General features: G+C 44.4%; 1 protein-coding gene across 7 annotated transcripts in view; it reads right to left on the bottom strand.

The window, feature by feature from the left end:
- NRK (Nik related kinase) overlaps window positions 1-17,124 on the bottom strand; it is a 105,775-nt gene that overhangs the window by 42,581 nt on the left and 46,070 nt on the right. For 4 of the 7 annotated variants that reach the window (XM_055817849.1, XM_055817846.1, XM_055817850.1 and 1 more), the window contains 9 exons: window positions 15,207-15,337; window positions 12,314-12,368; window positions 9,977-10,055; window positions 9,143-9,318; window positions 7,281-7,353; window positions 6,673-6,868; window positions 5,664-5,828; window positions 4,848-5,006; window positions 1,314-1,466 (listed from right to left, as the gene is read on the bottom strand). In XM_055817849.1, the coding sequence (XP_055673824.1) occupies window positions 1,314-1,466; window positions 4,848-5,006; window positions 5,664-5,828; window positions 6,673-6,868; window positions 7,281-7,353; window positions 9,143-9,318; window positions 9,977-10,055; window positions 12,314-12,368; window positions 15,207-15,337 (1,187 nt within the window). The remainder of the gene's footprint in view (window positions 1-1,313; window positions 1,467-4,847; window positions 5,007-5,663; window positions 5,829-6,672; window positions 6,869-7,280; window positions 7,354-9,142; window positions 9,319-9,976; window positions 10,056-12,313; window positions 12,369-15,206; window positions 15,338-17,124) is intronic. The other 3 variants (XM_027791908.2, XM_055817848.1, XM_055817851.1) reach the window with 3 other exon arrangements.

Genomic DNA, 17,124 nt, shown 5'->3' with positions numbered 1-17,124 from the left:
CAGTAATAACCCATAATTGCAGGTAGCTTCAAAGAAGTCCACAGGCCCACCCTGCTGCCAGGGCTCAGCAGTGAAGCAGCACGACATGCTCTGAAAGCAGCCGAGCTGAAACTAATAATGCATCCTCCTCTGTGGTCCAACCTTCCCCCTTGGATCCAAGATCCAACACACAAGCTAAAGAGGCCACAAGACACCACAGCAGCACACAAACAACGCCCAAGCCTGATCCGAATGCCATTCTGCTGTGAGTACCACCAGCTAAATCCCACAGAAGCAACTGGAGAGATGGATCAGAAGGTGTACATCCATCCATCCAGGAGTCCAGCACAAACCAGGCTGCCAAGAACACAAGTGCTATGACCTTATATCCTTGTTGAGGGAAGGAATGAACACACAAACAAAGTGCTGTGGGGAACTGTAAAGGCAATAAGATTATTCCAGCCACTGCATGTTTTTAAAGCAAGTGGAGATTTCCAGCTTGAATGAGCTATGCTCACGCTTACAGGAATTTATTCCATTTCTTCTGGCTGTCTTGGTTTTCTTTTGCTCACACATGCTTACAGTCCCTTCACAAGAGGCTGGAGAAAAAAGCAACTGCAGACTAAGCTACTTATTTCACACACTGTCAAAGAGTGGGATGTTGAAAGGGAGCCAAGTTTTTGGGCACACTGTAGGAAGCCTGAATCACCTGTCCCAGAGCTGGCAGAAATAGCAGGAGGTAAAATGTTTTGTGCGAAGGTTTCCAATGCAGAACTTTTATCAGAGTGCTTTTATTGTACAGGTACCACTGCTACCTCCAATACTGAAATTTTTCAAGTCGCAGACCTTCTGGGCTCTTTCCACAGGCAACATCTAGCTCTGCATTGGTCCTTAGTGCATCTCCATATACTTGTAGTTTATTTCGTAAAATCACTAACAGTCTTGCTTGTTTATATGGTCTTCAGGGATAAAAATTCTGGCTTTGGACTTGTTTTTTAAAGTGCCACATGTATTTATGGCGCTATGGAAGTAATACATCATTCAGGGACTGCAACGGCACAGTCCTTCAGGCTTTCTGCGAAACATCTAAAAGGAGTATCATGGAATCGACAATCAGGCATCAAGTACGTAAAAATAACTATTATCTTATCCTGATCTGCAATGCCTAAGTATAATTCCACATATAATTTAGCAGCACATGGTGGCACTAAAAAAGCCCCTGAGCTGGTTTGCACAGTCCTCATTTGTGCCAGGAGGGAAGCAATCAGATTTCTGATGGACTGTTCTGCTTAGGGACCACCCGTGCGCTCCCCGTCGGGGCAGCAGTACCGTACCTGTACCAACACGGCTCTCTGTGGCGCGGGGGTGCAAGGGCTGGAACTGCTGCCCGAGCCCATCCTGGCGTGCAGCGCGGCATCGTGCCCCAGTGCCGCTGGCCACTGCAGGGAAGGCTGGATGCTGTCACTTTTCTTTTTTCGGTCCTCAGCCTGAGAAGGAGAAAAGCAGCAGCGTGTTGCACACCGAGCCTCAGGCTCTGCAGCCTGGGTGCTCTCCACCAGCAGCACGGTGTGTGTCGGCTCCGACAGACCTCTCCATCAGGGAGCAGACAGCCCTGGCACAACGCAAACCATTACTGCCTCCCCATTTGCAACTTTCCCTTTCCCACCAAGCTTCCATACTGCAGCAAGGAAAAGGGCCTGAATTGCTCCGTTTGCTGCAGGCTGGGATTTTAGCTGGGAGGAATCACCTGTCTGCATCTACTGATCGTTGACAACATGCTGCCTGTTTTGCTTTTATTACCCCCTTCTACAACGCTGACATTACTGCATGTTGCTTTCTCCTTTAAAACGCTTTTAACACTCTGTCTTTTGGTATGTTACTTGTATTGGGGAAAGGGCTAAGGAACATGATCTAGAAGGAATAAAAGTCCTTTTATTTCCTGAGGGCATTGCTCATTACAAAAATCTTTATCCTGCGGTTTTGATCCCACTACTTGTTCCAGTTCCATTCAACGTGACTAATTGCAATTCTCTAGCGTAAAGCCTTTAGTGTATCCTCTGATTCAGCAGCCCAGAAACAGCTTGGCACAGAAAACTAGAGATTAATGCCATAAACCCACATGGTTATCTGTGTCTGGGTGGGCATTCTTAATGGTATCTCTCACTATATCTGGATGCTTTTGCCTACGTCAGGAAGGTAAGTGTGTTCTTAACACAGCTTAGGAAACTGCTGAAGAGATGGAAAATTATTCCACTTAGTCTCACAGATCTCAACTGGGGGAAAAAAAGAACACCAGAAAAAAACTCCACACACACCCCCTCTTATTAAAACAAGCGACCACAGCCAAATACCATGATGTTCTAGCCCCAGTGAACTTGACTGTTTTACTACTCTTGAGGCCAGATTTTTATTACTTGCAACTCCTACTAATGAAAGGCAAATTTCACCATAAGCAAGCAAGAAAATGCAAAAGCTAGATAAGATAATTTACATACTGCCTCTGTGCCCAAAGGGTGCTTGCATGCAATTTGTCATGATACACATGGAAACCCATGCAGCCGACACTTTGGGCTCCCAGAACCGATACCAGCCCCAACCAGGTGCTGCCCGAGGTAGGAGTTCTTGCCTCTCAGCTCATGAGCTCCGGTGCAGGTGGGACCAGACACAGCCCAGAGCAAGCTCCCATCTGCAGGCACCAGAGGAAGCCCACCCTGACCTGCCTGCCACAGGACGAGTGCAATGGCAAAGTCAAGGAACTCCCAAAGAAAGGGTTCTGTGGCCCCAAATACTAAACTTGAGGCTTTGGAGGGCTTTAGGGTTTTTTTGTTTCTTTTTAATGCCTCAATCCAATAGTAATTCTGGGGAGTTTTGGTATATCAATAATTGGTTCTCCAAATGCCAATGAGCCCTAAAAAGTGTGCAATCTCACTCTTGAGCAGGCTATCCCTACCCCCGGTAGATCTCTCCCAACAGAGAAACTAGCATCTCTTTGGCTAATAAACTGGGAAAGACCACTATCAACAAGTTCACTGAATTATCACTGTTAAAAACAGTCAAAACTTGAAAGCATTTTAAAATCGTTGTGAACAATTATGATTGCTGACAAAACTATGAAGTCTCAAACTTCAACCAAAAAATGCAATCCTGTAACACTAATTATGATCTTAGCGGAAGGATCCGTGACTTCCAAGAAGTTCTGAGATTACATAAATTACATTTATGTATGATAAAATAATTTATCCTTTAAAACTGGAGTATATTATGGTGGCCATAATGACAACAGCCTCGTGCTATGAACCTAAAATGCAGGCAGCACTTTACCTGCAACTAGTGTTATTTAATTTCACCACTATGTTAAGCTACCAGGGACTGCACACTGAATTCCATAATACATTTCACTTGCTACAGAGGGGCCATTTACAAACACATGCCAAACCCAGAGATGAGTACTTAAGCTGACATTCTGCAGTTCTTTTGACTTCTAACTACAATGAAGTAGAAAAGAAAGTGAAATTAACTCAATTGAGTTGAATTTTCTTCCCATCCACCGAAAGCCTAGCAAAGGCAAAGCGTTTCTATTGACTTTGATGTTGTGTATTTAGCAAAAGCAGTTTACTTCTCTGTCCATACCCAGTTTACTCCCCAGCTGGAATAAGACCCAGTCCTCCACCATCAAACAAATACTGATTTCAAGAGGAGTTCATTCAGATTTCCTAACAATTTGTTTAATGAGTCAAAGCAATGAAGCCTTTGGAGCTAGGGCATTCGGGTTTTTGACAATGAAGTTGTACTTCAAACAGATTTATTCTTGTTTTTACAAACTGCTGCTCTAACAAGGAGCTTAATATCTTTTGTTTCCCTGATTTCATATTGCTGCTTACCTGCATGCAGACACTATTCAGTTATTAAAATTCATCATTCCAACAATCCTAGCAGTTGCATTTAACTGTTTATCAAAACCGAAAACTTCAGCTAAGGGACCCAGGTGCAACACGCATGCACACATACACACACAGAGAGGTGACAAAGAGGGCTTTTGCTTAAAGACTGCAGCACAATGCTAAACAGCAGCACTCTGCATTCCTCCTACATACATGTGCATGAGCTCTCCTCACACCTTTCCTTGGGTATTTTGGGAAGATGCTTTGCCATGAATGCAGAGAGCAGTGCACGCACTGGTCTGCTTAAAACGCAGCCACCCAAGGAGGCACCTGTGAGTTGCTGAGATTTTTTAAGTTGACCCAGACTTTAGGAACACAACACAGCACCAGCTGTAGAACAGGGCTCACATGCTGGGATTAACATAAAAAAAAAAGTGTGCTAGGAATGATGAGATAATATATGTGAAACGGATCTGTAGATTTTCACAATATGATAACAGTAAGCATAGCAAGTTGGTGGGCAGAAAAACTTTCAGAGTTAGCAAGAGTGAAATGGATTACAACGCTTAATCAAGGACTGTATGTGCTACCCCGATCCATCATATCTTACCTACCTAAAAGCCTGGGGGACAAAGAACAAGAAAAAGCATCACAGCCTGACATTGGGGTACAGAGATCTGTGCTTGGGAGACACGATGCCATTCTGCATCTGGGTCAATTATGTGAACCCTAACATCAAAGACATCTGTTAAACTGCAGAAAAGTTAGTAACTTCTCTGAACTCCAGTAGAAGTGACAGAGCAACCTTTCCTTTCCCTTATACTCTACATTAATGGAAACCAAAGGCTTTACCATAGTGTAACCGTGTAGTAAAACATAGGTCAAGCTCCAGATTTAGGTTTAAAGATCAGCCTGTCCTCTGCTTCTGCGTTACCACAGCATCACAAACTGCAAAGCACCAAAACGCTGCATTGGCCAAGACAGTACCTCTTCGCTTGTGCTGCTTGATGGAGGATGCACTGCTGAATTTGAACTTTTAAAAGGCTCCTTCTTCTTCTGCTTGTGGTCATGCTGGAGAGAGAGCAGCTGTGTCTGATCTTTGGGGAGAGTTCGATGCACCTTCCTGTGTTGCACATCCTCCACCTTCTGAAAGCAGAGTGATGAACCGCAGAGAGAACAGTGCTTTGGAGGACCACTCAGGTGACCACTGGAACTTTGTTTTCAAGGAACAAAGCAAGCATAGTTCCAGCAGGGCTGACAGAAAAGCCACAACTCCAAGCAACAGGAAGCATAAAGTGACCCTAAACACTCTGTGTTTGGCTTTTGAGACAGCACATCAGGAAATCTTAGGTTTTCTTTTTACTTTTCCTAAAACTTGACAATGAGACTTCAGCATTAAAATTAACCTCTGCTCCACTTTTTATTTGTGAAAAAGAAACGGTCCTGGTCACAACCCAAACAGAAACTGGAGATTTAAGCTTAGGTTGAGCTGATGGAGGAAGCTTTCAGGATAAAGATATTTCCAATCTGATTTAAGTGACTGAAGACCATTTCAGTATGGAGAGGTGGCAGGGACAGAAGCGGGAGAGGCAGTGTCATTGCTGTAGATAAGGAGGATGACTCAGTAACATGTAAGTTAACTCAAAAGAAGGCCAAATCTGAGGACAAGAGGCAGTGAATGCATTAAAAAAGTCCCTCTCTGGTCTCTGACTCAGAGGATGGGAACACGCTCAGGGAACAGAGAAAGGCATCAGCTACAGGAATGGGGCGCTGCAAACTGCTGTCAGTAAGCACTTTTCATACCTGCTTCTTTTCTGATTTCGTCTGTCCATCGGCTGTGAACCGTTCATCTTCCACAGCCCTTTTGTCTTCTCTACACCTCTCCTCTTTCCTCTGAAGAGCCTTAGCCTCTGCCCACCTCTGCTCACACTCCTGCTGCCTTCGCAGCTCCTGCTCTCGCCTCTGGTGCTGGAAGAGAGCCAGGGAATAATGTTGCTTATTTTACTCGGGTACCCACCAATTACTTAGGCAGCGCTGGTTAATCACAAGGCCCATTCCGTGCCAGGCACTCACTGACCGGGGATCCCCGACACCGCACAGCAGCAGAGAGCCACAAGCTGCCACCAAAACGACTGCCAAACCTGAAGTGAAACCTTTCCCCTTTCAGGAGCCGAGGGCAGATTTGCCATTTATTTAAGCAAGCATGTGAGATCTCTGTGACAGCTGAGCTAACCTAATAACAAATGTCTTCCTGTCATTTAGAGAAGGAAGGGGGTTTTTTTCAGAGTCCCCCTGTTTTGCTGGAGCAGCACTACCCTTCACAAATGCCAGCTCCGGAGTGTTTGCACTTGAATGCACAAAATGCTTGAATTTTGTCATATGCTCATGAGAAGGAACACTGGTGATTAAGGAATGCCTGCAACACCACAGCGTGCCAGACAGCTGGAAAGGCAGCAGCTATCTTGTAACATCTTAAAGAGAAGCAGGGCCAGGACTGCGGATCAGACAGAGACTCCAAACTGGGCAACGCACATGAGAAAGAATTCAGGATCTCCCATCCCATCTGCCTGGGCTTCCACCACCGAACAAGCAAAATGCCCTTCCTCTTCCACTCCCAAAGCTCCGGGCAGGTTGTCAGCAGGAAAAGGGCAGAGCCCATTTCATAAGTGACACAGTTCTCCAAAGGTGAAAGACTAAATCCAGGTTGTGCCCACAATTTAACACAGCCCCTTCTCGCCTTTCAAAGCCTACTCTACAGGCACGTTTTTTATTTGGGATAAGACATGGAACAACGATACAAGGCAGTCCTTACATCCTCCAGCCTCCTCCTCTGCTCTTTCTGTTGCTCGATCCGTTTCTGTCGCTCTGTCTGCAGCTGCTTCTTGTATTTCTCCTGGTCCTTCAGCTGCTGCTGCTGGCGATGCGGGTCAGAACGGTTTTTGTTCTCCTGCTGCAGCCTCAGGAATTCACGGCGGAGAGTTGACTCCCCGGGGAGGTTGACTATGGAGCTGAAACAAAGGGGAGGTTTCTACATGACTAAACATAACATTAAAGAGAGAACACAAGGTGCACTGGGAATTGCTTGTTGTCCCCTGTTAGCAAATGAAGATGTTTTGACAAATCTCCAGCACGTTGACTATACATCCACATTTACTGTGCTACAAAACAGCCTGAAGCTGACTGTCGGGTCCTTCATTTGAGAGTTTCCTCCCTACTGCAGGGAACTAAGCAGCAGCTTATTACAAACATCTTACACTCAGCAGTTACGTTTGATAGCTACAAAACAGGTAAAGCTGCCAGAGGGGACACAGGGAACAGGGGATTCACAGCAAGCTAAAAAGGCCATTCTAGCTGGCAAAGGCTGCCTTCAATCAGAACAGCTGGGGCAGTCACATTTTCTATTCCAGTAATAAAATTAACCTTGGTTCTCCTTCATCTTCATTCAGCTCGTCATCTTCCTCCTCACTTCCACTGTAATCATAGTCCGTTTCTTCTAAAAAAAACCCCAAACAACAAAGAGAACAATAAACAAACCCCAGTGGAGGATGCTGTTATTTAAGATACGATCTTGAACTTCATTTCTGAGCACTCAACCTAAACTGGAGGAATTTAAAAGCCACAGGTTGCACTGGGAGGCTGAGGGGAGACAAGATATCCACGTACATAATTCAAAATCTAGTTCAGCTAATGTTTCAGGGCAGCCCCTTTACACACTCCCACCTTTTCCCTTGACTGACTGTATTGGTTTTGCAAAACTAACCTATTTCCATAATGTGAAATAAATTAGGCTAAACCCACAGAGAAATCTAAGCCCCATAACCACACCAGCAGAGGGGTTCTTCAGAAAGAAATTTAGACAGGACATAAAAGGCTTGGACTGCCCTGCTCTGCTGTTGTATACCTGCTGCACGCTAAAGCTGCAGCCTCCAGTAAATCCAGGTTTCCTTTGGTATTAAAGTGAATAATTAAAAAAAAAAAGAAACAGGGATAATGAATAAATGCTAGTTTTAGCACAGCGATTCAGAAGAAGCTGACCCATACTTTTCCAGTTCTCTTCAAGATAACCTGAAGACAGCTTTTAAGGGATAATTTCAAACTGGTCCCAATCTGCGATGTTGGCTATACGGCACGCTGAAGGGGGACTTCAGGTTTTTTGAAGTCACTATTTTGAAGTGTATAATCTGGCAATTTCACATTGTTCTCCCTTTCAGGGCAGCTTTGATTAAAAACAGCACTTTTCATGTCAAAATATAACTATCTGTCAAGAAGTGATTGTTATCATTGCATCCCCCACCCCCCCACCCTCCCCACGGGCATTTCTGAGAAACCCTGTCCTGCCTTTCCAACGTGCTTTGAGATTCTGAGCTGGAAGAGGTGGTGGAATGCGCAGCTACTACTGGGAGTCAGTAAATCTACACCGCAACAGCAATTTCATTTAGACACAAATACTCCTGTTGTCAAATCAATACTTGGAGTTTGTAAGTCACTTTCCAGCTGTACAGTGCTTTCAGAGTTTGCCCTCGCAGTCATTGATCTTCACAGTGCCACGGCCAGGATAAAATACACAGGAAAGGAAGAGGGGAGAGAGGGCAGGGAAAATCCGTGCTCGACAGGCTGCACCTCGTCCCGCACCGTGCACAGCCCTCAGCCTGCTGTGCGCAGGCATTTACACCAACACCATCCCCACTCCAGCACTGCTCCTGCCAGGTTTTGCTCTGGAGAGCAAGGCTAGCGTTTGGATCAAACCCAGATTCCCTCTTCCTCTTCAGCCACCCTGTGAAGCAGATGATTCATTGTACCCATCTGTGTTTTGCAGGAGCTTGGAGGCCTTCTTGAGGTCTCTTCTGTGCACTCCACCGCAAAATGCTTAAAGAGCACTGCTGCCCCCAAAGAACTCACAAGCTAAAATGCTATGGAGATGCAACGGGAAATTAAATGGATCGGGGACAGACAGACGAACTAGAAGACTGGGAAACACTCGCTGAGCATTACCTGGACCTAGACTTGACTTGGACTCTTTGCTCACGTTAGCATTAGGGTCACTCTCAGTGAGCCAGGGTCAGTCAGGCTCCAAAGAGTTTAGCACTTAAACACCATTAAGGACCTGGGCTTTGGCAAAGAGACCTTCAAAACAGCCCCACTACAATCAAGGACAAGACTTTTCTCACAGTTCTCTTGGTATTCCTCTAGTACTTCAGTTGCATCTGCTTTGCAAGCTGCTGCCCAAATCTGAAGAGGACCTACTCCCTACCGTGCCTTTTATTTTGCTATTTTCACGTTACCCTTTTCTCCTTTTTTCTTCCTGGTCCTGTCCAGGTGGTCTTTCAGCATGATGCGTACTTGCCGTTCATTCTGCATGTCTCGGATGAAAGAATGCTTAAGCAAGGTTTCAGTGGATGGACGATGCAAATAATTTTTTACGAGGCAGCTTTCAACAAAGTTTAGGAATTTCTTTGACCTGAAAAAGAAAAGTGGAGAAAACCAATAATCCTTTTCAACTCATGCACCAAACGCTACCCAAGTGGTGGAAACCACTCACTTTGCAAAGTTTCCTTTTACACTGGAACGGCACGAGACAACTTGAGTTTTGCCACTGTTGTGCCTCCTGAGACCAGCACAGCGCTGAGGACGCATGATGGGGACCTCCACCCCGACCACCCTCTCTCAGTGGAGTTATTCTGGATTTACATCCAGATCTACCAAAACACAATGTCACCAACGCAACTCTTTCTTTAGCCTTTTGATATAGTGAAGATTTTCTTCATGCACTTCATTTAAAAGACAAAATAATTCTCTGTAGGCAACAGTGACTGCCGTTAGCCCCACACCGCCTTTGGATGAAGCACTGACCCCATCAACCCATCTAAGCCTTGCAGCAACTGCAATGTCAGCCACCCACACTGAATTTTAGCAACTGCAATGACTGCTGCAGTCCAAAAGAAAGGTGTTGCTTCCCAAAGGCCTGCACCTCTGTCTTAACCCAGCACTAGAAAGAGCCTAGGAAAGACCTTGTAGATCACTGTAGGATTTAGCAAGATCACTGTCTCCAGACAAGAGAGCTCAAAATCCTTCTAAGCCCAGTGCAGCAAAAATACAGTTTTCACACATCTCTTTACCATTTTCTGGATTTCAGCTTTGGGGGTGGGTTCCGTGGGATGAGGAAGAGCGCTCTCATGGGGTGCATGTCACACAGGGCTGCAAAGAAAACCACAGGCTATTGAAGGGTGCATGTCCCCCCGCGTCCCCCCCACAGCCTGGCCGTGCTGACCCAGCCTGGCTCTCCTGACAGAGAGGAGCAGTCCTCCACAAACACTGCCACTTCCAACAGCACAGCATCTGCCACAGATTCACGCCGTTAGTCAACCAAATTCACGCTACAGCCAAGAAATAAAGTCTCTGAGCACACAGAAATCTTTCACGACAATATGCTGTTATTGCCAGTTAGAGAGATTTGTAAGAAGGGCTACATGGCAGGAACAAGTATAACTTTCTTCATATTTTTTATATATAAGGCTTCAGGAGGATGTGAAAAAAGCTTACCTCTCTAATTCACCAAAGCGCGTTTTTGTATGAACAGAAGTTAAAGTTGGGATTGAAATACTTACCTGTCTGGTTTACGGCTCGGATAAATGATAAACTAAATTTTAAACAAACTCTTAGCTACTTTGTTCATGGCATAAGAGAAAATGCAGGATGAAAGAAATCTGATGCAAAAGGGAGAGCTCCCGAACTGCACCACTGGCACAGAGCGTAATGACTGAGCACACATTTCATCTATCCTGTGTTTCAGGAGTATGAGCACCAGGATTAGACAATCTGCAACAGATTCTAGTCATGCATTCACATGCTGATTTCTCTCCAGCCCAATGTATTTCTCTTCAGTGTTACTGCTGTGGGAAGTTGAAGCTACAACGAACTCTGCAGAAAATAAATACCGTCACATCTCATCTGCCCCAGGCCTTTTGTACGGAATTACGAGTGTGCTCCATCTGTCATGGAGAACTATCGAGGGTCAGAGGTCTTCCTTCACAAGACAGAGCTACTGAATGACAACTGATAGGAACTACATGGAGGCTGATTTCATATGATACACAGATGCTCAGCAGTGATTCTCTTTACAGGAATGGACTTGCAGCATTACAGAACTCGTAAAAGTGAGAAGACTGGTGTCTGGTAAAGCCTTCACTGCTTTCTATTAATTTCTCTGCCCCTGAATCCACCTGCTATAGTTTCTCACATCTGGGTTCTGTTTTTGACTTTTTCCTTTGTATTTTCAATAGCATGATGCAGTGGGGACAGGGGATTGTGTGTGTGTGTGCGTGCGTGCGTGTGTGCAGAAGTGCGGTTTCCAGCTATGGGTCCCAAGCACTGTTGCACTACAGTAAACAAAACACAATGCAACAGAACATAAACCATGGCATTTTCCTGAAAAAAGCTAGTGGAATCATCAAATACAGGTTGTCACGAGGAATCAGCATGCAAAGCTACGAAGTCTCTCTCTAAGGAAGCTCCCCATGGACTCGTGTCTCAGGACTCAGCTTCAGCCAGGCTGAAGCACCGTGTCTGAAAGTGCTGCTGAACTCCAGCTGGCTCCTCAGCGCTGCTAAAAACCAAGTCTGATGGGAGAACAGCCAAGAGTGTTTTGTTTGTTTTTTTTTTTTTTTAAATACAGCCTACATGCTCCCAAGCTTAGGCCACACTATAATTTATTTCACCTCCCGTGCTCTCAGCCGTGTCCAGATACCCCATCACACCACATCTGCTCCGTGAGGGCTGGGGTAAGGCAGCCAGTGCTTTGCAGACACCACAAGCACGAGGTCTTTGCATCCAGGCTGCAGCCACCGGTCGCTGCCCGATGGCTATGAGAGGCTGCCCGGGGGGGCAGGGGGCAGCTGGCAGCCGAGGGCAGGCTGTGAAACGATGGCAACCTGCTGCTAGGTTGGGAATGTGGCCAGGGACCGAAGCCATTACACCAGCAAATAGAGCGCTCATCCCAAAACCTGTGAGAATCAAGTCAGTCCCAGAGTAAAAAAACCCCACAAACAAACCAACAACCTTTAGGCCTAGTTTTTCCCACTGCCATTTTTTTTATTTATTTTTTTTTTAGTGACCTAAACCCAAAGCCACTTTTGTCAATTTTTTCTGCTAACGTGTCAATCACTTCTGCTTAGCTGTACCCACAGGCTGCGATCAAAGTGATGCTAACAAGAGCTCTAAGAAATTTTTTTTTTTTTCCCTAGGAAATAAAGGCAAGGAAACAAAATATAGACTTAAAGGGTCTGGAAGGAAGAAGAAAGCAAAAAAAGTACAAATGAGGAAAAGTCTAATTATTTTTAAAGATACAGCTGGACCAACAATTTTGCACATCTGTGCATCAGCCAAGCATGAGTTATTTTAACACAGAACATGTTCACAAAGCATAGACACCCCCACCTTTACACTGAATCACTTACGAGGAGCTCCTTCAGCCATTTCAATAGCAGTGATTCCCAGAGACCATAGGTCACTCTGCAGGAAAAGAAACATTGCACATTGCAACTCGCAGCATTCAAGCTTTTTCCTTTATTATTTTCTTTTGGGGTTTTGGTTGGGGTTTTTCTTTGTTTTTACAGTTTCCCTAGATTTCTCCTGGATCAGGTCATTTCAGTTGGACTGACATACATTCTGCTCCCTCCCATTCCCCACTGAGCTTTTAGGAAACGTGCCAAGAGCCAGAAGCTTCCCATTTCCCATGCAACTCTGAACAGCTGATTCATCATTTAAGCAGCCAGCCCCCAAATGCAGACCTTCTGCATTCACAAAACAAGAGCCAGAATATAGCAGGCACCATTTAAATATATGTCTTGAATCTTTTAAAATGTTTTTGTGCGGCAGCGAGACTCAGCATTGCTTCACCCCCCTGCTCCTGGCCAAAAAACCCTCTTGGTCTTAATGCTTACTTCAGGAGTGGTCATCGCTGAGTTTCTACACTGATGGAACAGAAATTATAGCCAGAACTTCGGGTCTGACTTTTTCTCTTTACAAAGTCTCCAGTCACATGGTTTTGGGCACATGAAAGGAGACCACATCATGCAGTCAGATTTATGCCACAGTACGTCTTCAGCTCAGTTAATTTCAAGTGGGGTTTCCTTTATCTGCTTACCTGGACGCTCAAGGGACAGGTTTTGATCACGGAAGGTAAGTTGGAGACACTACCAGTGAACCTAAAATCTTCATGGGTTTCCACTTGATTAATCATGTGCATTATTTTACTGTATTTTCTGTCTAAATGTAGCCAAATAAGAGGCACATGACCAAACCGACTTGTAAGGCCTCTCTAAAACTGTCTTTTAAGAAGAGAGCAACAGGAGACAAGCCTTCAGAGATGAGAAGCAATATACCATTACACAAATAGCAGCTCATACCCAGCCTGGCACTCAAAATTTGATTTTATCAATACAGCCAGCTGCTCTGAACTGCTTACACAAGCTGTGGACCAGTTCATATCATCATTGTGGAGGGATTTGACAATAAAACTGGTGGGAACGTAATAAATTCACAATCCTGACCTGTTATTTAAGTAAATGACTGAAAATTAGAAGGGGTCCTAGGGATAGTACTGCAGGTTTTGGGGACAATGGGAGAAACCACCAGGGTACAAAGAATTTTGGTTTGGAGTTTCCAAGAATGACAGGCAGACAGCTGAAAGGGAGGATGACAGCAATGTCTGGAAAGGTCAATGTGTACATATACCTACTTTTATGCATTTTTTATATTTTCTTTTTTCTTCTTTTTTTTTTTTTTAACAGCAAGAAGTTATGGACTGGCTTCCTGCTTCCTGCTGCATTACTCTTCCTATCAGCTATAAATCTCTATAAAAGACCGTCTCCATGCCACCTTCTGAGTCACAGCACTGCTTGTGCAAGTGCTTCCAAAGCCTTCCGCTGACCAGTTCTAAACTACCATCTGCAGAACCTATTCAGAAGCAGACGTAAATGCACACAGATGAACTGCGACTACTACTGAAGGCAAAGAAACCTCAAGAATTAGAGCTGCACGTTCCTAATGCCTGTATCTTCTGAAAAGTACATTCTGAAAAGGAAATCAGCTGGGGACAGGGAATGAAGACAAGAGATTAATTTCTTGAGGTTTCAGTAGAAGATTTCTGTGGTATGAAAAATAAAATCAAGAATATTCTTTGGTCATGACTGACACTCACACAACGTGACCTCACTCTGCCGGTGCAGCACAGAAGGTCCCAAGAAGGGAGAATCACAGTCTCTGCATCACTAGAAAAGAGAAGCAGTAACTGGTTCTTCTATTAAGTATTTCTGAAGCCACAATTAGAATGACAGGTGCAAAGTGACAACCAAGAAAGCAGCTGAACCAAGAGAGTGACCAGAGGGTCACTCAGAAGATGGGTGCTCGCAAACCATCCCTGGAAAATAGCCTGCATGGTTAAGTGTAGACAGACAAACGACAACACTGCTGGAAACAGGCTGGAGGAGAAAGAATAAGCTTTGTAAGTGTCTAGAACTGCATCAACATATTGTAAGAGTTAGGAGGAGAACCAGAAAAACCGCTTGGTAGCTGTTCTTGGGCTCCCCAGCACAAGGAAGTCATGGACGTGCTGGAGTGGGTGCAGCAAAGGGCCACAAAGATGTTTAAGGGACTGGAGCTGGGAGGCTCTGGGCTGAGAGCGGTGGAACTGTTCAGCCTGGAGAAGGGAAGGCTCAGGGGACCTCATGCATGCATACAAACACCTAATGGGAGGGGAGTAAAGAAGACCAAGTCAAGACTCCTGAGTGGTGCCCAGTGACAGGACAAGAGGCAATGGGCACAGACTGAAATACAAGAAATTCTGTGCCTTCTCACCTCAGCCAGCCTGCGAATGACCAGAAATGATTTTGCAATGGGAAACCTCTTGCATGCTCATAAATGGGTGAAGTAATACTAATTATTGCCAATTAACTGAGGATTTGCAGTTAAGTACACTGTAAAACAGCTCCGTCACAGAGGAGAGCAGTAACTTGTCATATTAGTATCACACTACTTCAAGTGTTCCTTCCAAATTTACCTCTTCCTTTCTTTTCTACCCTGACCTGCAACTTCCATGTATCAGTATTTTTTTATGCAGAAGTTCATGAAAGTGTATTTCATGTATTGAAAATTCACAAAAAGATATTCATAATGAAACCCCACTCTGAAAAAGAGCCACCACCCACATCACAAACACTCCTATTTGTACAGTTCTAGTATTATTGTGGTTTAAAAGGAGGGAAGTTTGAACTTTTCAAATGCAGTACTTGAACAAGACTTCAGCAACAACCTGCACATTTTGCTACCTTGTGCAGCCGCAACACTTACTCTGTAATCGTACGTAGAGTCTGGGTTCTCCTCACACGCAATGACCTCAGGCGCCATCCAGTACGGTGTGCCGATAAACGTGTTTCTTCGCCCAATGGTCCTATCCAGTTGAGCGCTTACACCAAAATCCACTGAAAAGCCAAGCAGAAGTAAAGAAATAAAGACTTGTACCCACGTGGCAGAGTGTTTGCTTGGTTACTTTCACACTATTTAGAAAGTCAAACCTTTGGGCTACACTACGTCTGTCAAATTTGAGTTCCTCCAGTACACCTTGGCCGAGAGCTGAAATTTAACTACTTTTTTATTTTCCTTTTTGACAGAAGGATCAAATAAAGAGCATGCTAAATCTGCCAGGCAGGTTACGGCAGACATGAATTGCTCTAGAAAGACATTACAGAATAATTTATGCTTAATCTCAGTGCTACATCGAGTAGGACTTGAGATCTTTAACTAGTATCTGCAAGGAAAAATAGTATCTCCACACAAAGCAAATCTGGATGTGTCAAATATTGGCATTTGCAAAAGCTGGGAAGAACTATCACCTCACTTCGCTCTGAGGTGCTCAGAATCACTCCTTCTCCACATTCATAGACTAACTTAGAACAAGCTGGAGAGTCAGACTCATTTATTCTGATCTTAGGCTCATTAAAATGAGAGAACCATGTGGTGCTCTTTGTGCTGCAAAGGGTGTTACTTTCATCAGGATTGTATAGCAAAAGGGTTTTGTTCAGAAATGAAGGCAGGCCCACACAACCAATAATTATGTGATTGTACTCTTCTTTGAACAAAGCTCTAAGACACACTAATTGGATCCACTGGGCATAGCAACTGAGTGCTATTCACCAAGAAGACAAAATAAGAGGGAAAAGAAAGGACTGAAAGGAGACAGCCCTATGGTTACCATCAAGGAGCAGATTTTCTCACTTGTGTTACCTCATTGCAGATCATCTGCAAACCACACCCATTTGTACTATATATATTTTGGTGTATATTTGTACTACACATAATTTAACGTGCCAGTTTAGCAAAACTTCTCCAACAAGAAGTTGGACCTGACCTTTTGGGATCATCACGCATCCTGTGCTTCCGATGGGAAGTGAGCACACTTAACACCGAAGTGGAATGGCACTGGACTGAGGACCAGCTTTCTAGCTTCTTCAAAACACATGAGCTAAATCTCTCTGGAAATAACTTTTTTTTTTTAAAAAAATTGTTGTACCTAGTAAATCTGTTTCATCTTTAGCCAGAGCTAGAAAGGTTTAACTTTCTTGTCAATCATATGAAGACTGGTGGGACTAGTAACTATACAAGGCCGTAAACACACACAAATCCCCAACCTTGCCAGTTTTAAGAGGGAACAATTGAAAACTAGTACGTATCTTCTGGGGACAGCAAGCAACATCCTGCCTTCATTTAACAGAACAGCAAAACTACCTTTGACTTCAGTGAAGCCAGGATTTTGCAATAAAGTTAAACCATAATGAGATGTAAAGTACTGTCACTTGCTCCAGCCAAACATTCCACCCCACATCCAGAGGCTGTGTTTATTATTTTTTGTTCTCCAGCTCTACAGTCAGTTCTTTCAATTAAAGAGAGCGGGAGCGTAAAGATCATCCCAAATAAGAGAAGTGCTCTCCTTAGACTGCTCCTTTAATTTATCGCTATGTGTTCTCTGCGATGTCTTCCCAAAACATGACAGACATCCCCTCCTCAAGAGAGAGATGTACTTAAGTTCATTTTTAGAAAGTCAGAAGTTGTCAACTCTGACAGCTAGAAAAGCAAATAAGCAAACTCTCCAAGACCTTTGGGAGATGACTATTAGGAAGAGCTACTCTTCGGTGGTAGCCCTTACAGATGTGTATACTTCACCTACTGTCAGATTCATGAAAATCTCTAAGACCACTCCCTTAAGGAAATC

The sequence above is a fragment of the Falco peregrinus genome, chromosome 13 (genome assembly GCF_023634155.1).
Source record: "Falco peregrinus isolate bFalPer1 chromosome 13, bFalPer1.pri, whole genome shotgun sequence".
NCBI lineage: Eukaryota > Metazoa > Chordata > Aves > Falconiformes > Falconidae > Falco > Falco peregrinus.
The sequence above is the reverse complement of the archived record's forward strand: the minus strand, read 5'-3'. Positions and strand labels throughout refer to the sequence as shown.